This window comes from Chelmon rostratus, chromosome 1 (genome assembly GCF_017976325.1).
Source record: "Chelmon rostratus isolate fCheRos1 chromosome 1, fCheRos1.pri, whole genome shotgun sequence".
Classification (NCBI taxonomy): domain Eukaryota; kingdom Metazoa; phylum Chordata; class Actinopteri; order Chaetodontiformes; family Chaetodontidae; genus Chelmon; species Chelmon rostratus.
In genome coordinates this window covers 23,609,684-23,637,572 of record NC_055658.1, presented here as the reverse complement: position 1 = coordinate 23,637,572, position 27,889 = coordinate 23,609,684, and the positions used below count along the sequence as shown (strand labels likewise).

Here is a 27,889-nt window from a genome sequence, read left to right as displayed (position 1 = left end):
GCAGCGATGGCTGCGCTCAGGCAGGAGCACCACTATGGGCTCTCCTGTGGAAAAAACAACAAAAACAGCTCCAGCAGGACGCTGTACCACGTCAAGCTCACGGACACGGCTATCAGAGCGCTGGAGGCTTACCAAAACCTCAAGGTACCTTTTCCTCGCGCGCGTGTGTTTGTGTGTGTGTGAGCGCGTGTGTGCGCGCGTGCGTGTTTGGAGATAAATTATCAAAGTTGTCGCCTGAGCTTTTTCCTCTTTTCTCTTTTTCAAATTGTCTCCTTCTTGCGTTCTGTCAAATGAAGCTCCTGTTCTGCTGTGTTTATCAAGTTGTTCCAGTTTGTTTTCTTTTAATAACGTGAGCGAGTCCGCGCAGCATAAATAAACGAGAGTGGTTTAAAGTAGTCCAGTGTAGCTGCGTTAGCCCTGCATCAGCTGGCTCCATGGCTGCACAGCGGACCGGGGCTGAACCCTGTGAGTGTCGGACAGACGAGCCCGTCAGCCTGCTGCTGGAAAGCTACCTTGTGCCTCAAAGTGAAGCAGAGTTACAGCCTGTCTAGTTAGCTGATTGACAACTAGACTAGTTTGACTCAGTTACAGCTCCAGTGGAGGCCACTAACAGCACACAGGCATTATTGATTGTGCAACTTCATCTTACATTTAAACACATGACAGCAGTGTTTACTGGACGCATTTAGATTGCAGAGCTCTCTGTTGTACGTGTGGCCATGCCACGGTAAACATTGTCTTTCTTTCTGTCTTTTTCTGTCCTCAGGGGTCTTTACCAAGCGGACCATCGATTTGTTTCAAAGGGAACCAAGGGGTAAGTTTCATGAAGTGTAATCCTGTCATCAAATCCAATCTAACAGTAAAAACAAACAAAGGTGCAGATGCACACATCACCCTTTAAACCCTTTATCTGTCAGCCAACCACAAGGCTTTAGCTGAGTTATTAACACAGAAGCAGCATTAGAGAATGACAAACATGTGCTTTTGTTTAGAAGGCGACGTATCAGCGTGACATTTCTTTTTTAAAGCAGGAACATATTCCAATTAACTTTTTGTACAGCTACAGAGAAGCTTTTGTTCATCAGGCCTGCTGTTGGCTCACACGTCCCACCGTACTGCGGCTCAGATGGGAGCTTATAGCTGGCCGTCTCCAGTAGATAGGAGGCATGCAGGTTACTGGGTCAGGCTGGTGACTGTGGAGAGGCTTTGTTAGGTCAGTGAGTGGCGCTGGGAAAAAGATGGGAGGGAGGGAGGGAGAAGTGCGCACACACACACTGACAGAGCCAGTCAGCAGTGGGGGAGAGGAGTTATCATAAGTCAAATGAGGAGCCTTCAGTGACAGAGATTGGACTCATGCACCTTGTTCTCATTTGGGATAATAGACTTAAATACTGCATATGTGTGGGTGTGTATTCACTGTGTGTAGTGCACTGAGACACAAATACATCAGTAATGCGCTTGTCACTGAGCCATAATCTGCAGTACGTAGACTGAATCTTGTGTTTTAACAAAAGTCACGAGCAGCTGCGTCCTTGGGGAATACTTAATGTCTCCGTCTAATTGCATGGGCTGGTTGAAAAGAGTCACAACCCGCTTCCTGCCATGACAAGACGAGCCGAGTGGTGGTTCAGGGGGCTTGTGTGGTTTGCAGACTGGATTAAACCTGTAAGTGTGCGTGGTGTTGGTGTGTGTGTCAGTCTGAGGCTGAGTTAGTTTTAACCTAAAGAGTGCCGCACTTGGAAAATGGCTTGTAGGCAGTCAGTTTTATCTCTTTTTCCTGTCAATAGCAGTCTCTGTAGAGTCTCCAAATTGTCTCATGCACAAATTGTCATGTTACTCCAGGAGTGTCTGCCTGAGGAGCATTTCTCTGCTCGGGGTCAAGTGTCGGAGCTCAGGGGTCAGTTGGTCAGCTGCTGCTTTTTGTTTTTTTCTTGCCCTGCTGATGTGACGAGCGACTCCAGCAAGACACAGGACATGAACAGGAATATGTGCGGCATTAGATTAGAATCCGCAGCTTCACAGCTCACGCGCATTTAGCTGCATGTGAGTTTGTGCTGAGCAGTTGGCCATAAAACGAAAGGCTTCGTGTTTGGATTCAGCCGCATTTTATTGGAGAAATTACTGTGCGGATATCACTCTGCTGTACTTAGGATAGGAAGTGTACTGGCTTTGTCCTGTACCCCGGGCAAAGAGGGAAATGTCACCTGTTGAAATAAAAGAAAGGAAGTTAGATTTTGTGCTACATCTGGTAGTTTTTCTCAACAAGGAATCGAGCTGGTGAGATTTAACGTAACAGAGTGCTTGTATTGAATACTGTATTGTTTGAGGACTGGGTCTGAAACTGAGGATTTACACCATCACAGTCCACGTTTGGACCGCTGCTGTTGTTGTGATGGCTGAGGGATTGCAGGGAATTTCACACCCCTCCCTGTATGTGGCACCGAGAGCTAAAGTTATTAGCCAAATGAATGTTTAGAGGTAATTACAGGAGCTGTAATGCTCTTGATTACAGCGTGAGGCATCGTGACTTCAGTTTGCATTAGCTTTCCCTGTCTGCCTGACTCAGACATTCATGAAAGTGTGTTTTTATATGTGTGTGTGTGGCACACTTTTGCTGCAGTAATAGCTGGGCAGGTGACATGAACTCTGGCCTGCTAATTTTCCTGTTCCCATTCTCAGGTTGGAGTCCCACTTTTTCTGTGTGTGTAATGAAAAAGAGAAACACAGCCTGTATGCTGAAGTGGTGTGTGTGAGTGATAAACTGCATAATGTGCATGTATGCATGTGTTTTCTTGTGTGTGAAATGCTTGCATTTCTTTGCTACAGCCGGTGTGGGTTGTTTTTTTATGTTTGTGTGTTTATGCTGTGTCCTGTGTGGCCTAAAGGCATGATTTATTCATGTGCCACCTCTTTTTTTCCTGTCCTGCCCCCTCTGCCCATTGTGCAGCAGTCTTTGGCCTGGCAGAACCGGAGTGGATCCCCTGAGGACCCTCTGTGTGTGGTGTGTGTTTGTTTGTTTGGTTTGCCTGCACTTTTCTATTACTTGCTTTACTATGAATATCTGTGTGTAGGCTTTTTGTGTGTGTGTTTAGCCTGCCTATGCTAAGATCCCCAGAGTCCCCCTCTGATTGTGTGTTGTCTCCTCTGATTTGAATAACAATGAGCGGGGAAATGCAGACTGTGTGTCGTCGCTCTCTTTGGATCACCCAAAGTGAATCGCACACAGTCGGTCCAGATGTGTTGTGACCTGCCCCGAGGGTTTGTTTGTGTCCAACATGATGGGAACCTTCCTGCTGTGGATCTAATGGAGTGGAGACTGAAATGGAGAACACTGCAAACATCTTCCATCATAAACATTTAGTTGTTTAACCATGAGCTAAGTCTAGACTTTTTAAACATGGGAACCACTGATGTTACTTCCATTACAGCCGAAGCTGAATGTTCAAAGACGGAGGTATAAAAACTGCCCCATTATCTAAATGACTGCACTTTAAAAAGGCAGTCTTAATATGTGCAGAAATCATCTTGAAACATAAAATTAGCCCCTTTGGAAACAAATTTAGGGCAATTAAGAATGTGAGCGTACTTGCGTGTTGCAAAAAAAAGCTTTCACTGCATTTCAGTAATCTCTTCAGTGCAGTGTATATGTTGTGAAGTCACCTGTTATAAGCGTGTGTTGTTTTCTCTCAGGTCACGTTAATCAGCGTGTGCCCACAAAGGGGAGATTGTTGGGGGATTATGATGTTTTAAACACCGCTGGCTGTGGCTTGCTACTTATTTTCTAAAAGGCCAAGAATGAAAATCTTGTGCGCCGACCGGATTACATATTTATTTAGCGAACGTGTGTGTATGTGTGTGTGTGTGTGTGTGTGTGTGTGTGTGTGCGCGGGGCAAAGACAAGCGGCCCTCAGAGATCCGGCGGCGGCTGCAGCTCTGGAAAAATACGCTCTCTGTCCGATTAAGCAGCTTGGAGATATGGAGCACATCTTGGCTGGCTGAGGAACGTGCACCGTCTAATTCCCCCATGAGAAAAAAATCCACACCATAACCTAATGAGGCATAAAAGGGCACTTGTCCACCCCCCACCCCCCTATACCCCCACAGACACACGCACACCCTTGAAAGATCCCACCTAGCTTCATCGGGGGGTGGGGTTTGTCAGACACAGTGACCCACAATTTGTTGAAGTTGACAGTTTGGCCCTCAGGCACCTGCCAGAGACGTATCGTTCCTCGCATTGGAGGGGGAAACCTCGGGGGATGCTTGTGGCACCCTTCCTATCCTCCCCCCCTCCTCCTGCTCTTCCTCCTTCATACCCAGCCTCCTTTTCCCCCCAGTACTGGAACTCGCAGCTCCGGCAGCAGCTCTGCCCCTCTGTGAAACTGCAAATGAAAAGGAGGAGAAGGTGATTACAGGCTGGGGCTTGATTACATGCACTGTCTCCCACTCAAGGCAGCCACATTAATCACCCAGTGCCAGCATGTGGAACTCAGCTAGAGAGAAGACGCAGCTCCAAGCATTGACTGACTGACTGCGGGATCGTAAACACGCGCAAAAACACACAAAATCCCTCGTTCCTCTCTTCATATGCCCCTCTGCCCCCCGTCCCTTGTTCTCCCACTCGGCCAGAGACACAGACACACATTGTGTTTTGTATGGCTGTCCTCCATTGTGGAGGGGACTCGTCTTAAATGGCATGTGTCAACTTGCGGCCCTGGGAACGATTCGGCTCTTTTGTTTGTGATGAGATGATGAGAAGTAGTGTTTACTGAAGTGTGGTGAGGACGAGGGTGGTGGCTGGCTGGCTGTCTGAGTGTGTGTGTGTGAGTGTGAGTGTGAGTGTGAGTGTGAGACAGTGGCGGAGATGTTAGGCTGATAGCGACTTAGGCCTTTCTCCCTCTTCAGCAGTGGCAGTAGCGAGAGGAGCTGGAGCTGAGCCTCTGTCTGCTCATGCTGGATTAGCACACACACACAGACACACACACACACACGCACACACACATATATGTACACAGAGTTTGCATTAGCACTGAGCACAGAGTGACTTGCCTCCTGCTGATAACAGACAGCGGTGGTGGCGACAGGTTTCACTCCCTCCTCCTCCTCCTCCTCCTCGTCCTGCACCTCCTCCCTCTCCTCCTATCAGCCAGAAAGGGGAAGCAGTGCCATGGCATCCCACTCTGGAGCCGAGGAGGCCAGAACAAAAGACGGCCTGTTTTCAGAAGGCCATTACTCAGGCTGCAGAGGATGTGGAAACAATAGGCTGCATGAGATCTACACCCAGACCCCACATTCAACCAAAAGCTAGCAGGAAACGTAAGCCCTGTGCACCGACAGCAGTCTCTCACAGTTTTTGTTCAATCGACTTTATAGTTTGATAACGCCAGGAAAATGAGCCTCTCCCCGTCCTGCGTCTCCAGTGCGTGGAGACATTTATGACAGCTGACAGTGAACTGTGGCTCATTAAGAGAGTGTCGCCACACATGCTGACAGTCATGACTTTCATTGTGTCAAAACTTCAGCTGCTGAATTTTTGTGAAAACGGCAACGTGGCTTTCTGCTGTTATTTGGCAAGTTTTTGTCAGGTGGAAATTTCAAATCCGGCGCAGGCCACTGGAGTAGTCTTGTGATTATAGACGAATGAAAGTTGTTGAATTAATTTGTAAGGTCAAAGGTTACCTCAACAAGCTTGTGTGTCCTTAAAAATAGTGATAAGAAAATAATAGAATAACAAAAATGGAAACTATAAGCTTAAAACTGAACAACATAAGAATAATGAATGTAAATGTAATATAAAATACTATTTTTTTTACATTAATTGTACAGACTTACTGTTCAGTACTCTGTGCACTCTTGTCTACTCTAGCTTAGCATGTGCACACCACACTATTAATTAGGTTTTAATCATTTTAAAGTGATACTCAAAACAGATTAACAAGGTGTTGGAAATTAAAGGAACCACAACCCAATTAACATTTAACCAATTAAGTGATTGTCAGTCTTGGTCAAATATTGTGGTACTCGTACACTTTAAAGCTGCTTTCAGGTATTAAATGTGTCCGCGGTCAGCGTGAGGCCCAAACACAGTAGTTGCTAGTGATGTAAATAAAAGTACGTTTAATTCCTTGATAAACAAGACTGAGCTTCTTTCGTCCTTCTCCTTATATGTCGTGTGTGCTGGTGTTTCCCGTAAACCAGAAATCAAACGGCTCATGTGAACACGAGTCATTGGTCACACGAATACAACAGAAATCTTTTGAAACACAGTGGTGGATGATGCTGGATTTAGTGGGTAGGTTGAAACATCCACCTGTTTTTATGCTCGTTTTCAGTTTGTGCGCACAAGAAAAAACCTGAGGAAATACAAAAAAATCTCCCAAAAATAGAAATAGAAATATCGCTAAAAGAAGTTTTTACATTTGGCTGAGGTGAAAAAATTGGTGTATCTATTAACACAAAATGCAATAATCTGCAATAGAAGATCGATGTTTTTTTCTCGACAAACCAACTCTTATTAATCTCATACAGTAGTAAATGGAAACAGGTTTTAATCACATTTTCTTTTGCCAGTTTTCAGTGTCAGTTCGGTCAAAATTTGGATGGAAACCTAGCTAGTGATAGTAAAGAAAATTGTCAAAGATTTGAGAGTTAAAGGGAACATAATACTAATGCATTTAAAACTAAATTTTCAACATGTTGTATTCTGTTATTAATGTGCCTTTTTACAACTATTTGTGCCTTTTTTGGACTGATGTCATTTTACTTGATTTGTTGTGCTGCTCACTTTTATTGGTACAGCACTGGGCCAGCTCCGGTTGTTTTTAAACACGCAATATAAATAAACTAGACTTGACTTGACCAGAGACACACACCCACATGCAGGCATGCAGTAGCAGCAGTCAGTGTAAACACACAATCGCAGATTGGTTTTCACACAGAGGCGCCATTCAGCTCAGAAAACCAAGAACTGCAAGTGACGACTCTCCGGGCTTTAAACTGCTGCTGCTGCTGTCTTCTGTTGCGTAAGCAGGTGGGGTGAAAAGTTGAAATCTCTTCACGTTGAGAGAGAGATCATGACCAAAAGCGTTGGTGGCCCGAGGGAATGGATATGTGCTGATTTATGCGTGTGAGGATTGGAGGGAGTGTCCTGTTCCCATGTAGCTCCTTTACATTCGATGGCAGTATGATCTTGTGTGGTTTGTATCGCACACACACACAGGTGTTCTCACTTAGTTGGGCCTCTTCACAGGACTGTGTTTGAGTGACTAACATCTCTCCTGGAGGCTTGGCTGCTCCTTTTAGTTTGGGATGAGAGACACCTCTATGATTCTTTTATGTTCTGGCACCACCAGCAACCACTGAAGTCAACTCCGTGTTTACATCTGTGTGATTTGCTCGAATCCCTGTGTGTCACCACCAACATCTGCATATTGAATAAGCCTTCAGATAATTTTCCTTTGCTCGAAAAGCTGATGTTGATGGAAATTCTAAAATTTGAAAGGACTCGGTAACACCAGCTGAAACAACTGTATTGAGGCAGTAAGTTTTGTGAAGCTTGCAGACGGAGAAAACAGATGGACACACGGACACATGCCAAGAGTAACGCCTTCGAAAGAGATTGATGGAGACAAAGGGAAAAGACAGATGGACAGGCTGACTTCACAGCTCAGGAAAAAAATGAGAACGCTTGATATTTTTTGTTGATAAAGACAGATGAGGAATTATTGAAAAAAACATAACAACCAGGACTGTCCTATCTGCGTTAATTCGATTAATAATGGGCGTATGGAGAATATATGGAGAGTGACAGGTAGGTTCAGGGATTCGACTGGTTTGTCTTTGGGTGAACATGTGAAGTTCGTAGGAATCAGGGCCGATGGTTTGGTTTAAAGGAATGAATTATATGTTGAAACACATGTGAGAATCAGGCTCCTCTAGGTCGCCTCTTTGCCTTTTGGCCTCTGGGGGTCACTGAGCATTACTGAGGTCATAAGTCACTCCCAAGTGTAGGAAAAGTGTTATTACATTAACTTCTTAAGCATGGACCTTGCAAGCAAGCATATTTTCATTTGATCATCTTAGTGACTTAATTTATGCTTGTCTTGTGGTTCCAGTTTTCTTTTCGCTTCATTCAAGATGAGAAGATGAGAAGCAACCCACAGATTCCCTGAATACTTTACTTGAAAGGAAGACAATAAATATTACATTATTCATGGTCAGTTGAATTCTTTAAGTGCCAAGTCCTTTGTTAAAGCGCCTCTCTGGGTTTGAATCGCCATGTGTGCCTCTCAGGAGAATGTGCTGGGCTCTGGTGTGGGCCCCAGCGGCTGGGAACGAGAGTGTTTGTTGTAGTTTGCACAGCGGGGGTCTAGAAGTCTGCCGTGGAGGCCATACGAGCAGCCATCACTGGCTAAATGCCAGAGTGGCTCCTGGGTCGCTGCTCCGCTGGACATTTGCAACAGCTGGAATCCTGTGACTGGACACAGCGCAACCCAATGAACACAGAGCCAACAAATTATTAATCGTTGTTACCGTGGAGACAGATTGGAGGAAATGTCCTCACTGACTTCAGTGACGCAGCCTTTGTATGAAAAATCATTTAATTTTCACCAAGAAGTACTTCACATCTGCAGCTCTTCCTGAAATAGAGTGTGTGAACTCACAGGCTTTCCAGCACTGACAGTAACTAATACTGCTAAAAAAAACAGCTTGCACATTCAGGTCAGTTCAGAGGCGGATTTCAGGGTTGGGTTTAAACAAGACCAGTATACACTAATGTCAGATTACTCCAATACTATGTTCCTGTGCAATGGCAAGTGTCCAGATTATTCAGCGATACTTCACCTTTCTGCTGTCCTAATACCTCCCAGGAAATGCTAATCGCACTTAACGTGAAAGTTGGATTTCACTGGAAGAGGAATTCAAAGCAGGCAACAAGGCTTTTCACCATCTGTCCAGGCTGTTTGCACTAATCCACATGAGCAGCATTTGCCTTTCATTTTGAAATTTCTACTTTCTCAGTACCACAGCCAAATGGACCTTAGCCATAGCCCTGCTCCAGTTCATGATATGCTGTGCTCCTTGTTATGGGTATTAGAGCTGCAACTAACAATTGTTAGAATTATAGATAAAGTGATCCTCCTCATATTGCTTGATTTGTCCGACCAACTGTCCAAAAACTGTAGTCATTCAAATTTAAATGACCTAAGACTAAGAAGAGCCAATACATTCTCACTTGTGATTGGCTGGAGTGAGTGAATGTTTAGAGTTTTTGCTTTCTAAATGACTGAAACTTTCGCAATTATTATTATTATTATTATTATTATTATTATTATTATTATTGGCCACTTGGGGGCAGTGCAGTAGCTTGTAAACACAACACTAACAAATCTGGGTCTAGGTTGAAGAATGGACAATGTCATGACTGGAGTCACTTGGAGACACTTTAAATAGTTCGCACTGTGAAGATGTTACAATCCAGCATATCATGCGGTAATGCAACACTTATGGATGATCTCCGTTATGGAGACAACAAGGAGGACAGCGAGGAAGATTTCGTTTATCAAGACCACACCATGTATTAACTTATGACTACACGGCACAATGGCAAAGCTAACATGCTGATGTATAGAAGGTAACGTTATGTGCACTGTATTATTTTAGCTTGCTAGCATGCTAACATTCTGGTGATATTCATCTGTGGGTCTTCCACTGCGAGCGACACCTTTCAACTTTAAAGGATCGGTTGATTATCAGCAGATTTTACGAATAATTATCACTGGATCAACTGATTGATTTTTGACTAATTATTTTAGCATTTGTATGGATGAGGAGCAGTTTGAAAATCATGGTTTATGAAACTCTGACTATGAAGCTGTTTCTCTGGTTTCACAACTAATTCAAGTTTCACAATTGGGGGGAGGAGGAGGAGGAGGAGGAAGGAGATTGCTTGTGCAGGTTTGTAGGTGTAAGATTGCTCGGACTGACGAAGATGAGCAGGGAGTTACTCTGTGACATTTGTGTATATATATCACCATCTTTATTTGTTTCACCACATTGGTTGTTGAAACAACAAGGCTGTAAACTTTATTACTGTTTAGTTCATGGGTATGGCTGAGTGGTCATTAAGTGCATGTATCGTCTTGTGAAATGTTCACAAAACGGTCTCATGGTGAGAAATAATCCCTTCGGTGAGCTCTCCAGTGTGATCACAACATGTTTTCTGACCTCTGCCTCTTACAAACAATGAGCCATCCAGTATCAGCTTACAGGCTATAAGTGTGTGTCATTGAAAGGCTACCCACGGGCAAACATTACAGAATCATGAACTATTACATTAAAACATGAGTTGTGTCAAACATGCTGCATGCAGGCTGCACTGTATCTGTCAGTGCTATCAGAGCTCAGCTGTATATAGTTTGTATAAATTCCTGTGGTGAAAGCGTGCAAGTACGGACATGTGCAGCAGGCTGATAAGAGAATAGAGCCAACGTCTGTGTTGCACGCTTGCATCAGCGCATCTGAAGTGACTTTAAAAGACAGCACAGAAGCAGTGAACCAGCCTTCTGAATGTGGGCTGTGCAGCGTTATGAGTACATTATGAGTTCAGAGTTCTCAGCCTTTTAAAACATTTATTCCTGTGGTGTCATGCTCAGCATATATAACCTTCAGAAACAGAAATGGAATCAATTATTAAAAATGTGTAAAGTGACAACCCTGTTTACTTGTCGATCAGCGTAATGGGAAGGTAGACTTTCAGGATTGGGACACAAATTAGTCTGTGGCATTAGTGATTATCTTTGTTTTTTTTTAATCAAATGCTCTTACGGCAGCTCAAAAAATGTATTTTTTTAAAGCATGAATACTGTGCGATAGTGGCACACGTAAAAACGAACATTGCAGCATATGGAATATTGTCAAATACCTTTTTTTTGTGGCTGCTGAAGTGGTGTTTTTCTTATATAGATTCAGGGTCAGAAACCTCCCAGCTGTGATTCACAGTTTGACTCATGGTAAAAAATGTCAGATATCATCGTGAGTGTTGATAATAATTTCCCATTAGTGTATCACTGTAATCATTGTAACGGAACAAACTGAGTTTCCTGTAGTGGTGGTCTTTATACCAGGACACTGATACACTGGCAGAGATATGATATAAGCCATGATGTGAACTCAGCCGGAGCAGTTTGTCCTAGAATGAAATTGAACACAAACATCGGTGCAACTCGCAGCACGAACAGTACAGCAGCACAACTGTTAATAGGGCAAGAAAAACACTTCAGCTTATGCCTCATTAAGAATAATGCACGTCTGCATGCTAGTAACCGATGGCTGAAGAATTGCACCACTACAGAGGCAGGAGGGGCTTTTTGTAGCGCGCCACACAACCATTTGAGAAGTGGGACACCATCACTGGGAGTTTTCCGAGCTCTCTGTCCAAGAATCCTGTGACATGCCTTCGAAAAAAAGTGCAGTGGTGTCGTGGGTCAGGCAGTCTGACACTGCAGCATATGACACATGCTGAGATTATCCCTTAAAGCTGGTTGACATGCTTTTTTGCAAACGAAGGTTTTAGAACTCTCCAGCTCCTCAGGATAATACGTCTCTTTATTTGCCAATTGCTCCTTTGTGTTCACAAGTTAATCGTTAACTTTTTCTGTCTGCCATATGGTGCTGAGGAGCTAGTGTACAGTGAGTTTTTAGATTGTTATTGTCGAAAACAGCTGCTGCTGCTGCCTCACACAGGACACTGTGAGAGCACAAAGGGCGAACCAAAACAGTGAAGGTGTGGCTCAGAAAATCAAAACAGTGAGCTGAAAGAGGCTAAAATGATCTGTATGGCTGCGGGGAACTGCAAAATGGGGAGGTAAGTTTGTTTGTCAGTTTGAGCAACTGCTTTTACATAATACTTGGGTCAAGTGTCAAGTGTTGATGTAGAAATATTGATTATAGCAGCTTTGAGAAAAGTCAGTGGTGTAAGGATATTAAACTACAGTATACCCTTGTTTTTCGCGGGGGTTACGTTCCAAAAAGAACCCGTGATAGGCAAAATCCGTGAAGTAGAAACCTTTTATTTTTTTTTGCAATTATTGTACAATTAAATACTCTATTAATCATTGAAAAGAAAGAACAAACCATTTTACAGGCTCAAACATTTGTTTCACAAATAAAAGTACTTTAGAAACGTTTTTTTTTTACAAATAACTTCTGTACTGTACTGTCAAATAATAATTTTAATCATCGATGTGAACAGAAGGCTTCAAATTGCGGAGATTAGCACCGCCCACCGCGACCCGAGTAATTGGATTAAACGGGAGAAAATTAAAAATGATTATGAAAAAATACAAAGTACAGTCGGACAAATAGTGACTTAGGTGTATTTCACTGCTCTTCAGACTGAGCCGCTGCATCCTGACTCCGCTCTGCAGTGTTTTCTTCTTTTGAAGCTCGCGGTGCAGGTGTGTTTGTTCGGGAGAAGAACATAGTGATAGGCAAAACTCGAAATTACAAGAGAATTTGCACGTACGAAATGTAAATTTGGCAAGCTGTTTTACGTACGTGTACATATTAAACTGCAACGTTATTGACGCACAGGTAGAGAAGAAGCGGAGTGACTTTTTAGCCAATCAGAATGCAGAACACAATGCACAATGCAAATCCGTGAAGTAGCGAAACCGTGAAAAGTAAACCGCGTTATAGCGAGGGATCACTGTATACATGAAGGTGTAAATAAATACCTCTACTTTTGATATTTTATTATTATGTATATCATTTTTAATGCTTTTTTAATCTATCTATCTATCTATCTATCTATCTATCTATCTATCTATCTATCTATCTATCTATCTATCTATCTATCTATCTATCTATCTATCTATCAGTCTCAGAGTCTTGTGCTTCAGTGAAACTGCATTCTATTTAAATTACAAGGGGAACAAATACGTGCTGTGAAATATATTGTTCCTGCTCAGTGTTAATATTAAAATGTCAAACGGCAACAGTAAATTGTGTGGCAGGCTCACATACATACAGGTAGAAAATCTGAGGAGGACGTGGACATGGTCGACTGAGTGCATTGAAAAAGACCAGAGCCACGTGGGAGCAGAGAGGCACAGCAGGAGACAGTGGAGGAAATCCCTGATGATAACTTATCGCTTAAAGCTGCTTCTCAGCCCGAGAAAGATGCCCGCAGCATGAAGAATGGGATTGCTGTGAAACTGCTGACCTCCCCCGCCACAGTTAGGAGGCAGTGAAGAATACTTGTGATGACAGCGTGGATCTCCTCTGCACGGGGGCTTTCCACTTTGAGATTTAGCTTCTTCACTGTAGTTCCTCACTCAGAGTCTCTCTCTCTGGATCCATTTCTCTCTTACCCTCTCACCCATGTGCAAGACTCCTGTAGTGCTTCTGTAGTGCAAATTTCCCATAAAGCTAAATGAAAATACCAGTGACGAAGTGAAGTATTTCAGAATTATTTCAGAAACATGCAATTACATCTTTTTCAGTGGTCAAATCAGAGTAAATTCTGACTCTTTTCTGATCCTCATTTTTCCTGATCTGTTATTACATGGCTCTGTGTGTGTTCGTGTGTGCATTTGTCTGCCCTGGAGGTTGCAGCCTTGGCTCTGCTGCGCTCCACTGAGTCTGCCAGGAGATCTCATGGACGCCTCAGTGGAGCGGACTCTTAAAAACACTGTTTACCCAAGGAGATTTATTTAAAGTTACAGAGCGGCACGAAGTCTCACTCTCGATCCTTTGTGTGTGTGTGTGTGTGTGTGTGTGTGTGTGTATGTGTGTGTGTGTGTGCCTGCCTCATGATATTTACACATGCAAGCCTGCATTGAGATGCTCTGAAAACAAGATGTGCAAGTGGTGGATTGCAGTGTTTCGTAATCCTTTTTTTTTTTAAGACATGTATGACCTTAAGATTTCATTTAATGGGAATATTTCTCCACACCTCATCCATACCAGACCGAGTGCTTTATAGTTCAACAGCTGCGCTGCATGTTCACAAGTTCTCATTATCTCCTAGATTTTCCCCTGGCGACAGTGATCAGGTCATGCGTGTACTTTCTTCCTGTGCTCTGACAAAGACTCTGGATTCGATACACTTTTTCCATCCTCAGTGGAGCGTTAATCAGACAGTACTTGTCTTTGATGAAAAAAAAAAAACAGGGGGTTTCATTTTTTTATGTCATAATGTTTAAACAGCTTGTGTGCATCATTCAAACCAATGCAGACTCCAGCCTGAATGTTTGGGATTTAACATTGAGACAGCCTAAGTGGACATACGGTAGAGTGCAACACATGGTGAAGGTGAATTTTCTCTGGTGGTCAGATTGATTTCTAATGGTATTTCCTACTGGCACAACTAGCAGGGAGAGGTCAGGAACAGTAAGCGTTGGTCAGTCAGTATGTCTGACAGTCCAACGTGTTGATCCACAGCAAGGTGTCAGTGTTCACGGACTTTGCTGTGGATACTCAGGTTCCTCAGTAGACACGTCCGTGTTTTTGGTGAACCTCTGACCTTTCCTCTGGCCAAGCTGACCCAAGAGATCTCTGGGTCTGATCCTTAGCATGTTCCTGCTCCCCACAGGATGAACACTTTAGTTTTTGGACACTCTCCAGACTTTTCTCTTGTGCCATCATCAAGCCAAAATGTAAACTCAGCAAACAACATATCTCATAATCTACTGTGCTGACAGCCATCATGTTTGTGGAGTACATCTGTGCTGCCAAGAGGATAAATCAGTTAGATTTCAATGGTCATGTGACCGTTTTTTTTTTTTTTTCCTTTTGTTTTGTTTTGTTTTTTTTTCTCCCACAAGATGTGTGTATATTGTCGACTCCACTACTGGTACAGTTCTAGAAATAAAAAATGTCAGTATGCTGTTTGTTCCATGCAGCCTTTTCGTAAGCTACTCTTTTGGTCTGGTCTTTGCAGGGAGCTGTTCAGTTGTGAAAAAAGAGACTTTATTGATTTATGTTGATTGCAAAAACCTTGACGTTGGATGGCCCTGTGTTCTTGGCTACAGTGTATTTGGCATCGGAGAGTGTCGTTGAAATTCTGCTGAGTAGGTAATTGCTTTTCCCTCCAATAAGATGACAGTTTGAAAGATAACAAAAGATGCATGAACTCAAGAAGTTTAAGGGAAACGTTCACAAGTGAAACAGCTGGCCTGACGCCAGGCCCGTGAAGTAATATAATTATTCTGTTAGGCTGTATACACATAAGCTGTTCGTACAGACAAAAGTGTTACAGAAACTGACATATGAGTGACTGTAGATTCATTTAACTTTGCTGTGTCACTTGTTTGCTGACGCAACAATGTTTATGTTTGTTGACCTGTATGTATAAAGTAAAATCTGACTTTTATTCTGTTTTTTCTGCACAGTACATCAAGATCCCAGCTCCCACACCAGAGTCACCTTCTGCTCTTCGCGTCTTCTCCTTCTACTTATCCAGCGACAGCAAAGACCAACCTCAAGCCAGCTTCGACTGCATCCATCAGTATGTTTCAAGGTATGCAGTCAGTCAGCTGAAACTCATTTTCTCGTGCTGTTAGTCCTTACCTTAAAGAGCATTTCAAGTGCTATTTGATTAGTTTCTTTTAAAAAATTTAAAAAACCTCCATCTAGAAATCTTTTTTTTTTTCGCCCATAAATCAGCAAAGGATTTTGACAAATGTTTACAGCAAAAAGCTAATGAAGTGAAGCTTAATTTGCTTAATTTGTCAGTCACAGCAATTTTAGATGCAGGTGTTTGATTTGATCTGCCGGTTATGGTGCATTTTGCCATCTTCGTAGGTAATCAGTCTTTCAGCTCTGTGTGCACAGGCCTCCGAGGGCATCGTGAGAGACGGTTAGCTCACTGCTTGCTGAACACAGGATGGGGCAATTGTAATTTCTTGTATATTTCTGGGCTGACCCTCTCATTACTGAGACCTGTGCTGCCTTGTTTATGGAGTGGATATGCTTGGAAACTGAGGGTTATGCTCTGTTGCTGCCTCCTGCTGCCAGATGGCTAACTGTGGTCTGAACTCAAACTTGTTCTGGTTCCAGTCAGCTGCCGGAGCCAAGAGAAACAGCGTAACAGCATGAGGGCAAGATCCTGATCCTGCCCCCACATTTGTTTTGATATTTAGAGGATAAAGAGGCGAAATGATCTCTGGCCATGTATGTAATTGTGTTGTAGGGAAAAGGCTCCTTATTTTTGAAAATATGAAAAAACCCGATTTTGGCAACACAGTAAATCCTTGATTTATATACAGCATTAATGCAGCGCAGGTTCATGCTTTAAAACTTTTTACTTTTGTCCAAAATGATCCTTGTTTTGCAAGAGTGCTGGCTGGAGCCAAGCTAATCCTGGTGGTTTTCCACAGGCTCTATCCTGCTTTGAACCAGGATATCTGGCTTTCTCACACGTAGCAGGCTGCAGAGCTATATCTAGCCTGTGACATAACATACAGTAACCATACCCTGTCTTAGCCAGCTCCCACCACAAAGCCACTTTATGCTACATGGCGTCTTTACTGTGTTGACTGCACAGCCAGCAGAAAGCCCCGCGGTCCAATGGCTCTGTGTTTTTGTTTTGCAGTGACGGCCGCGAGCAGCTGGAAGGTCAAGGCATCATCCAGGACAAGATCACAGTGTGTGCCACCGACGACTCCTACCAGATGACCCGTGAGAGGATGTCTCAGGTGGAGAAGGACAGCTGGAGCCGCTCTGCAATTGAGATCAAACCTGGAGCCACACATCTGAGTAAGAATAGACTAGGGGTCTTTGTGGAGCAAAACCAGGAGGATCAGAGGACGATACATGTGCAGATTTTCAAGGGGAGAGGCCAAACAGCTTTAAGCTTGGAGAGAGATCAGCAAATTGAACGTGGATACAACGATGCCATATAAAAACAAAAATAGAAATATAATAGCACCTATAAAAGTAATGGGAATATTTGCCTCTCATGAGAAAATATTGCTGTATTCATTGCTTTAAGCTGAAAGCCAGATATTTTCCTATTTTGATGTGTAATGAAACCAGATGTGCAGGCTGCACTTTTGGTTGTACAAAGAAGACTAAAATCTGTCTCTCATCTTTATTATTTTGTACCTTTTTTTAAAACTTTTGACTTATTTAGACTTCAGACTCTCTGTCTTTGTAAAGAGTGTAGTATTGGTCAAATCTGTCTTTATCTGTCTTTAAACCATCATTTCAGGGGTAGAAGGCCAAATCAAAGTGAGGTTCCTCTTGTTTGTTCTACTGAAAAGTCTAGAAGTGACTGAAGAGCATCTCTATACTCTGATTTGCAAAGACCAAATTCTAATGTTTTTTGTTTTTTTGTTTTTTTAGCAAACAACTTTTCAATTTTTTTTATTTCTCAAGCAAATTTTCCCACAGTGTGACACCACAAGCATGTTTAGTAATGTCTCACTAATGCTGCAAACACAAGCTTCTGTTAAATAAGCTACCACCAGGTTTGCCATTAAACTGAAAAGTATACATTCACAGGTGATAAGTTGTTGCTCCAACATTTGAATTTTCACAGACTTTGTCCAACAAATTCAGCGCTGGCCAGATATCCAAATCTGTTTCCACAGTCGCATTGTGGAGACTCGTCTTCCTTATGGGGACAAAACACAAGTCCCCATTATGTAAATCATTAAATTTTAGGGTGAAGACTTGGGTAAGGTTAAGGTTAGGTTGAGGGTTAAGGTTAGGTAAGTAGTGCTTATGTGTGTGTGCGTGTCAGATCTTAATCATCAAGGATACCTTACAGCATATTAATCGTGAGAAGAGACATGAACTGACGAGCTACTTCTTTCTTTGCTCTTTTTTCTTTTTGCCAACCTTTGCTGTGGTTATGCAATATTGTGTCTTGGCATGATTCTGGACCCCTGTGTCGGTGCTCCAGGGGAAATGAAACTCCGGGTGGTTTAGACCAAACTTAGACTGTGTGGATTGTGCAACATCAGGTCTTCAGGTGACTTGGCAACATATATGCCCATAGGGAAACATTTAATAACTGCACTCTATGCTCCCCTTCCAGCCTCAGGAGGTGCTCATGAACACGGTGCATATTATCAGGCATGCCAAAACCAAAACAAGCACGCATCTGACGCCCCATAAATTAAATACCATCATTATATAACTCTGTGTACTGATAAAATGATTAATGGCCGCTGGTGGAGTAATGATAATGCATAGAGTTATTATCACTTGTCAGGACGTTACTTTTGTGGTTGAAAGGAAAGCCTTCTTTTCCTGTACCACTGCCCCGCTCTGACCTTCAAAGCACAGATTAACCTGTAATGGGATTAGTACAGAGAGATAGCTTTCTCTGCTCCAACATGCCCCATCTGTCTGCAACAAAGATGTAAGCAATGATCAATGGGGTATTTATATCTAAAGGCAAAGCATGTGATCCAGAGGTAAAGGTTAGTAGAAGGTATTTATTGAATGTGTCCCCATTATTCAACCAGTTGTCAAGATAGTGCAGCCCAGAGAGTATGCACACATGTGTAACAGGTGAAAGCAGTGTTGACAGTTGAGAAATGTTCCTGCCTTTGACTCTTGTCACATAAAGCTTTTTTAATGCTTGAATGACACATTTCACCGAGTTCCTGTCAGAGATTTTCCATGCTCAGGACCTCCGAATTAGTTCTAATGAGCTTGAGTTTAAGTCTCTAAATTCCAAAGATTAGATTTCCTGTCACTTATGTGTGTTATGTTATGTAATTATGTGTAGAATTTATATGTAGACAATCTCTCTTTTTTTTCCAGTTTGGGAGCAGTGTAATACAAATACAGCCATACACTGCATGACTGAGTATTACTTATTCATAAATCCTGTTCTTTCTACTTTTTTGTGGTTTCAGATAAATGTGTCAAGTTCCACAAGAAGCCAGCTCCTCTGTCTGCGTCAGACAGCAGCTTCCACAGGCCGTCTATCAACAACCGCAGGAATGGCACCATGGCCATGCCGACCCAGAAGCCCTTGAGGGAGCGGATTATCCACCTGCTAGCTCTCAAACCCTACAGGAAACCAGAGCTGCTGCTATGGCTGGAAAGAGAACGAGCTGGTCCCAAGGACAAGGCCGAGCTGGGTGCCATACTGGAGGAGGTACATAGAGGGGGGTGCATGCATCCATGCAAACATATATAAACAATTACATGCATGCACATACACACCCTATGCACGACCGGTATAGACAAGTTAAACGCCCAGCATTGCAGTTTGTTTTTACTCACACACACACACACACAAAACACATTTTTGTCTGGTGGGTGTGTTGGGGTGAAAACCCAACATGGATGCGTATAAACACTACAATGTTGCAGCCACCCATTAATACATTGTAAAATACGTTGAACACCATTAAAAACAAATCATTGTATCCTCTCTGAGAACACCGAAAACAAAGAACTGCATTCATCCATCATATAGTAGCAGCTAGTGATGCTTCACGCCGCTGTTTCCATTTACAACAACAAACCAAGAGAAAGCTACATTTTGGCAGGGTCGAAAATGGCGACTTTAAAGCATATATGTGACCCACGAGCTGAAAAGTAGAGCTCTACGTTCCAGCTAGCAAACATATAATCATGTACTGGAAGAAACCAGGAGCCAGCTGTGCTTTAATTGAACTTGTTATCTAATTTAGAAACGTTTACCTTATGTGACTTTCCTGTATACATTTTTGAGTAATTCCTAAATGATGTTTGTACTGTCATCATTGGTGTGTGTGTGTGTGTGTGTGTGTGTGTGTGTGTGTGTGTGTGTGTGTGTGTGTGTGTGTGTGTGTGTGTGTGTGTGTGTGTGTGTGTGCATGCATGCATATGGTTTCTGTGTCCGTGCGTGTGTGTAATTAGGTCGGTGCTGTAATTGTCTCTGCTGAGATTGTGTTTGCAGAGGGGCGGGCCGCTCTGTCAGGAGGCCCCCAGAAAGATAGATGTCCTCAGAGAAAGGCAGTCTGATGAGATTAGAGAGGAGGTTAAAGCCCGAGACTCTCGGCTGGGAACAGAATCGCAGAAAAAGAGTTTTACTTTTCAGGAATGTGGATGTGCCACTTTCAGCACGTTTGCGGCAGTTTTACTGTTTGACTCACTAATAACATTGTGTTGGTTTAAAAAAAGACACAACTGTAATTTCTACAATTGTGGTGGTCAGTTTATCCTGATAACACCAGTTCAAAACCAGCCCAAATGAGATGCTTTACAGACTAAATGCTGGAATAGAATAAGTGTAATTATAAAAAGTGATTTTATTGTACATGAAGTCAAGGAAGGACCTTGTTTTGATACCATTTCAAATATGTGGACCTTCAAAATTTATACCGGTCCATGCATACTTGGCAGGTTCTCATATATTATTGTGCCACAGAATGTGTTTTCTCTGTCTTGCTGCTTAAGACGGCAGATCTTAAAAAAAAAGGGTCTTATCAAAAAACATGTTATCAATTATTGACCAATGTAGATAAATAATCTACATTATACATGTGAATGTATTTAATAAGTCATTAGTTAACTAAATGAATAATAATGAAGACATACTGCAATCAAAACAAAGCCATTAATGGACATATTAAAGCAGCTGTAATTGATGTTTTAAATTGTTATATGGTTTTGTGAAAACGTGACAGTGTGAAAGGGGTCGCTCATAGTGATGAACCTGCAGAGAACTATCACCTGAATCTGCAGCTCCCTTCGGCTTTATGGAGTTTTATTAGCGAGTTCATAGATTGCTCAGCTGTCCAGCCACAACTTCACTCTTCTGGTTCGCTCTCACTGCTCTTGTAGTGTTGTTTTTCAGCAGCACTTGGCGGCTGTTTACAGTGAGGAGCTCTAAAAACCCACCATACGCTACCTGCTCAGCAGACGGACACAGTTAGCAACTAGCTGGTGAACAAAGTGGAGCATTTAGCTGCTAAAGAGGATATTTCCCTCAGAAGTTGGTAGAGACCAAAACCAGAAATAAAAGTGAGCGACTCACATTCATTATGTGGCCACAAACACAACTCAAAATGAGTGATGCTGCTCTGTAACTGCTGGATGTCCAGTATAAATATGCTTTTCTGCTTTTAATTCTGATAGATGCAGATAAATCCCAGAGCATGAATTGACATAATCTAAAGATAACGTCAAAGCAAGGAGAGTTTGTATTTTGTCTCACAAATGGATTGTTGCATGTCAGAGTTGATGTCAACTTCCTGTTCAGGTGTGAATGAAGTCGGACTTTAACTTAGACAGAAGTGGGAGTTTTCAGTAACTTTGTGTGATATGTTGTATTTTAGGTGGCAAAAGTGAATCCCAAAGACAGCAGCTTCCTGCTGAGGGATGACTTCTACAAGCACGTGCAGAGGGACTGGCCCGGCTACAGCGAGGAGGAGAGGCAGCTGATCAGCAGGCTGCTGGCCAGGTGGGTCAGAGGCACGAGCCACACCAAGAGGAGATGCCCTCTCTGATGTCTCAATAAAACGAATTAAGTCTACCTCTCTCATTATACAGCCTATTTCACTGTGACTGACTTCATACAAGTGGCTCCATGTGTTTCAGTGTGTCCGGGGTGTTTTTTTAGTGTTTATTGTTGTGAACAAGATCGTAACTGGACATGAAAACGTTCCTGTTTAGTGGTACGATTGTTTCTCACAGCTCTCAGAAGGCAGAAGCTCCAGTCTCTGCCGTCTTTTCCTCTCTCCTCCACATCCCACACCTCTCTGAACACTCAGAAACATAACGTGCCTGTACCTGCTACTCTAAGAGTCTGTTTCATTTTCATACTTGGCTTTATTAGTTCTCCTGTAAATCCACATAACTTCTCAGTGACGCCAGTTAGAAGTAGTTTCTTAATTAGTAGTTGGTAATGTTTTTTTTTTGTCTCATCTGCAAATTGCCTTGTTCTCTCCTGAACAGGAAGCTGCAGCCGCACGTCAGCCACCCATCAAGGAATCTTCAAGCAAATATGTCGATACCGAAGACCTCAGAGGATGCGACACTACATCACAGCACAGTGAAAAATCCTGCAGTGGTAAACGGCCATATTGTTTTTATTTGACTTTGAACATGAGTGAAATCTGTTTTTAACCTGGTGCTTCTTTAAGTCAGTTTAAAGCTGTGAATGGTATTTTGTATGTATGTAGATTGGCTGGTTGCAGGTTGTTCGTGATGATTTGAGTGGTTTCTCTCTTTTTTCTTCTCCCTTTCACAGAAACGCCCCGTGCCTTTTGACTCACCGGAAAGGTTGGCTGTTAAGAGACAAAGACCTGCGGACCAGAGGCTGCAACAGCAGCCGACAGCAAACGGACTCATGAACAATAAAGGACACAACGTTGCAACTCCTACCCTCAACCCCAATTTCCACACAAAGACTGAGTTTCAAATGACAAGTACATATCCTGGTAACCAGAATGGCTTACCAGGGGGCCACAATGGCTTTCCTCTAATGCACAAACTGTCTAGCACCTCTGACACACCTGTTTCAGAGAGCAGAGACCAAGAACGCAAAGTAAGCAGCCACCAGCCTCTGCAAGGTGATCATGCCCACCAGCAGCTCGCCAGCAGCCAGCACAGGAAGAAGAAGTCTAAAAAGCACAAAGACAAGGAGCGTGAGAGGTTAAAAGACAACAAGGCCAGCGAATGGTTAGAGAAGAGTCCTGATCTCAAGCAGAAACCAGACAAACTTGACAGTAAGGACCTTTTTACGTAGATTTTTCTTGTGACTGACATTAGCCTCCATTTGTCTTGTACTGTTTGATCACATCCTGAAGCCAACACAGAGATGGGGAGGGTGAGGGGTGTTTTATATTTCAAGATGAACTCTTTCCTCATTTTGTCAGTCAGTTTGACTTCTATGTGACAGAGACATTACTTTCTTTCTTCTCTGACTTTTTCTGTTTGATTATTAAAAAAAATGGCAGTGGGCCCATCTCCTAAACACTGTTTCTGCTATACAGTTGCCTTCAAAATACCTGGTTAACCACGCATACTTTTTGCTGATGACCAGTGGTAATTGTGCGTGAGGTCTCAGTAAGCAGCTGTTTGTCGGAACTGCTGCATTTATACAGTGTTATCTCATAAGCGTGTCTGTGTTTGTACTCATAAGATCACTCTCTTGAGTCCTCAAAGTGTTATGTGGCTGATTGACTCAACAACAGCTCGAGCAGAGCTTCAGGTCTCCAAGCAGACATGTCTCCTGATACCCGCAAGCTCTTAGCCAGTATACACAGAGGCGGGCAGGCACAGGCACAGAAGAAAAACACACTGAGACAAGTATCATGTAGATGATTGTAGTGACTGGACTGAGCTAATGTCATTTCCTTCATCTGGTGCCTTTATTCCAGATCCTGACATCACAAATGCTGTGGCCTCTGAGGAGAAGCCGGATTATGTGCTGTGAGTGTGAACACGTCCTCAGATCATTTTGTTGTGATTGTTCCATGTGCCGTAGTTTCCTGTGAACACATGTAAGATGTCTTGGCTGTTAAAATATGTGTTGAGAACAAACAGCGGACTTAAACGTGCACATGTAGACAGACATGACTTTTTTATTTCTTGCCATTGTTTAAATATATAGCTGAAATCATCAGTTGTCTCCAATGACAGTGTGGCCTTGTGCTGCCACCTTGTGTTAAAAAGAGGTACTACACCAAAAGAAAAGAAAATGAGAGGAAATTGCCTCTTTTAGTAAAACATTAAGAGTTAGGAGTGAATGACACAGTGTGAAATATATCCACAGGATAGACTTTTTCTTCATGATTTAATCCACTGAATGAGACCAGTTATATTGTCCTGGAGGATTACTGCAAGTGTTTCATCGCCATTAACTCTAACGCAGATGTGTGTCTGTGTATCCCCTGCAGCACGTACGGCACCATCATGAGTTTGGAGCAGCGTCAGAGGTACCAGGAGGATTTCTGTGCAGAGTATGATGAATACAAAGACCTCCACTCACGGATCGCAACCATAACTCACATGTTTGTTCAGCTAGGATCCAAGATCAAAAGCTTGTCCCCTGGCACGCAAGAATATAAGGTATCACTAGATCTGATCTGACGGCATGGCACACATTTCTCAATTGCATTAAATGCTATGTGTTTGTTTTTTGATGCAACTAAATGAATATTTATAATTAAATAATTTGTGTTTTGTACCATCTAGATAATGGAAGACCAAATACTAGAAAAGTACAACAAGTATCGCAAGGTAAGTCAAGCATTTAGACGGTTTATTTGGTTGTTTTCTGGAGTTGTTTCATCTCCATCTTAAGTCACATGTGAATATTTTCCTGTGTGGCAGCTCCATATCACATCCAACATGTTCAGAAACCTGCATTAATTTAAGCAGAAACCTCGAGTGATACCGGGTTTTGAAAAACCCCCACCAGTATTTTTAAGTTTGTCCATGATAATGATAACTTAAACAGAGCATTCTATTCATATCAGGGTGAAAAGGTCATAACTTCCTTTTGAATAAATAAGTAAATTACAACAATGATTTGAATGAACTGAAATTAATGATTTTTATTTTTATGAGCAGAGACACCGTCTATGATAGTTTGCACGATAGATTATTGACTTTCAAGTTGCACAAAATAGACTTGAAAGATATCTAAGCAAATGAAAGCTAGCATTATTACTCATGAGTGACCTCATGAACATGCTGTATTTAACATGTTTTTTGAGACGAGCCCATAAGGAGATGTAGGTCTTGTTAAACTCTGCGATTGTCCCGCACTTTGCTCCCTTTATTTCCACCTCTGCATCATTACGTCACAAATGTCTCATCCTGAAGTATTATCCTTCACTTGGCTGAGGGCTAACTGTTTATGTGCTGGCTGAGAAGTATTAAAAAGCTCTCTCCTCTCTCCGCAGAAGTTCCCAGGCTACCGGGAAGAGAAGAAACGCTGCGAATATCTCCATGAGAAGCTGTCCTACATCAAACAGCTCATCATAGACTATGATGTCTCTCAGGCCTCTTCGTAGCAGTGGCTCTCCCCTTTATCAGATTTTTTTATATGGAGTCTTTGCATAAACAACATTCTGTTGGTGTCACAAGAACAAGGCATTTCTATTGAGAGCGATGTAAAGGGTTTTGGATAAAACTGCAGACGACAGGACGGACTGCTTCTGCTGGGACCGCGGATGATGCTGTGATACGAATCAATAGCAGATTTCTCTCTGGTATTTGTATGTCTTTTTGTTGTGAAGTTATCATTTCTTGAGCGATGTCTTGATGTGAAATGTCCAAAAGAGAGGCAAGAAAAAAGTCTCTGCATTAATGACATGACGTGACTGTTTCCCTTATAGTTTTTGCGAGCCTTTTTTGAAACCAGTGTCAGTGTAAGCCATTTTGTTGGGAATATATAACCGGTAGCAAGTGTGGCTTCAAGTCGAAGATTGCTCCAGGCATGGTTCCCCCTCAAGTTCAATATGCAGCATAAAAATTCCATGTCAGAGTTATTTTATTCATGATACACAACTGAAGCAACAAAAAAAATTAAATGCTTCAATTCATTTAATCTCATCTCATGTCTTATTATGCAAATGAGGTGAGATCATTCCACTTGTTTTTGAAGCAGGACTACTATAAAGCAGTTGCTGCATTAACGTCAAAATATTGAAACTTGATTTTTAATAAAATCTTCGAAGACATTGATTTTATATTGGAAACGCGTCCAACAGTCTCACACCTCAGCACAAAAGATATTTATAAGACTCAATAATATACATAGTGGTTTATTAAACTGAAAATATTCTACAATACAGCCAGTAAGGGATCCTAATGTATTGTAAACTAAATCCAATGATCTTAAAATACATGATACCATTTTGAAAGCAGCTAAATCCAATGAGAAGAAACTGGAAAGTGTCCAAATGTTTGGACATGTTAAGAGGTTCATGTAGATACTGCTGCAATACAGTACATTGAGGTATATGCTGTCTCCCAAATGCACTTGTGTTTAAAGTATTTACCACATCTCTCTCTGTAGAATGGCTGGTAAAGGGACCAAAACGCTTGGCCTTGATGGCTTTTGCAATAACGTGGTGAGGAAAGACGATTATTAACATTGTTAATCGGGCAAGTCTTGCTTCAAGTATTTAAACCCACTGGGAAAAAGTGTCTTTCTCTCTCTCTTTTTTTCCATTCTTAGAACTACTGATGTATTTATTTTAAGCATTTTCCTCCACTCTGTGTTATCAGTCTCCTCAGCTTGAAGAGTCAGGTCGTGTTAGATCAAAGTGTTTGTATCCAAGCATCTGAAGGTGGGAGGTTTGATGAAGATCGTGTTGTATGTTTCGCCTGTCCCGGCAGAGTTGTGAAGGGCGACCCAGACTCCTCTAAATATTAATGCTGAAATCCATCCAACATTTAAGCTGTGTCTGAAATTGTTCACTCACTCACTCTGAAGAAAAAAACACTACGCAAAGCATGGTGGTACAAAACGTAGCTGTTCACGTTGTATTGCACTGTTGGATTATTAGAGTCATTTGACAATTCAGACAGCACTGCAGAAAGGGAGACGGCACTGAACTGGGGACTTTGTGATGGACACTGAAGGATTTCAGAGTCAGAAGTGGATGTTTGGTCCTCTGGGAAATGTAGAGCCATATTGGTAAAAAGTCTATGTTCCGATATCATAACCAGTTGTGGTACTTGGGTTTTTTAAACACTAGTCTGGAGGGTTTTATATCCTTCAGTTTCCAGTTGATAATCAGTGCCCATTCAGTTTTTTTTTTTTTTTTTGGTGCACTAAACCCAGTCTGAAAAAAAGGAAGCGCGACAGGCAAAGTTTCCACTCAGACTGTAATTGTTCACCGTGGTTGCATTTTTAGTACTGAATGTTTTCACGCAGTCAATGACGTAGAAGCCTTAAGATGAAACTTTTCTAGGACAACACCAACAAACTGCCAATATCAACAAGGAGTTATCATTCACTCACATCTGTTATCTGCCTTATATTACTGCTAGCTGTTACATTTAAACCTGTCGTAGCCATTTCACTGCTCAGATGAATGCCAACAGTGGCTTTCTCACATGTTTGAATATCACTTTCTGGAGAAAATGTTTCATAATGTAATTTAAAAGTTCTGTAGTGTACAGTTTGATTGGCTATGACGACACAGCGTACTCATCAGTCGCATTTGTAATCCTTCTGGTTCTGGTACTCTGCTCAGAATCGTCACTGAGACCTAAGGTCAGGTATTTATCGTTAGGAACATCACTTTGGTTTGTACTGCGGCTGATGTTCCTATTGATATCCCATCTGACTCGGCTCTGAGCACCTCGAGCAGTTCGACTGGAAGACTGTCTTCAGTGATTCTTGTGATATTTCAAGCACAAAGAAAATCAATGGTTAGAATAACAACACTCAGTCACTTTCAGGTAGTGGCTGGCAGTTATGAAAAGGTTTCAGGGGGGAAATTATATCATATTTGTCGAGTGGTTGATGAAAGACCGTGATTATCTGGGTCATTGAGTACGATGAAAGAACCTCTGCTCTTGAAGTCAGAATATTTCTTACAAAAATCACTAAATGAATTTCATGTATCTGTGCAAGTCTTTATCACAAGCTACAATAAAACGTTCATAAGGTGTTTTGTTTTTTGGACTGGTGCCGAATATTTAAAAGGCGCCGGTGTGTGCTGCACAGTAGGTGTTTTTTTTGTTGTTTTTTTTTTTTTTTTTGTACGACATACCAGCTGAAGGGAAAGCTTCATCTTAGTCACAGAGTCAGAGAAGAGAGTATGCACTATGAGCTGTGTTTTACAAATGTGTACTTTCTCTTTTCCAAATTGTGCAAAGTAAAATAAAAACCTCAAAGTGATTTTTGTCTTGAGATTTTATTGTGTTTCGATCCTTTCTCTTTGGAATTCTCTTTGCAGGTAATTGCATA

The 27,889-nt window shown here is 42.2% G+C and overlaps 1 protein-coding gene across 1 annotated transcript; it reads left to right on the top strand.

Annotated features, from left to right (window-relative positions):
- On the top strand, positions 1-27,749 carry LOC121605641 (RNA polymerase II elongation factor ELL2-like). The gene is made up of 12 exons (XM_041935644.1): positions 1-144; positions 767-814; positions 15,396-15,523; positions 16,598-16,761; positions 18,876-19,120; positions 21,291-21,415; positions 21,910-22,024; positions 22,205-22,682; positions 23,337-23,388; positions 23,856-24,027; positions 24,154-24,198; positions 24,867-27,749. The coding sequence occupies exons 1-12, from the start codon at positions 7-9 to the stop codon at positions 24,975-24,977; spliced, it is 1,821 nt and encodes a 606-aa protein (XP_041791578.1). The 5' UTR covers positions 1-6; the 3' UTR covers positions 24,978-27,749.
- Positions 27,750-27,889: the final 140 nt, after the last annotated feature.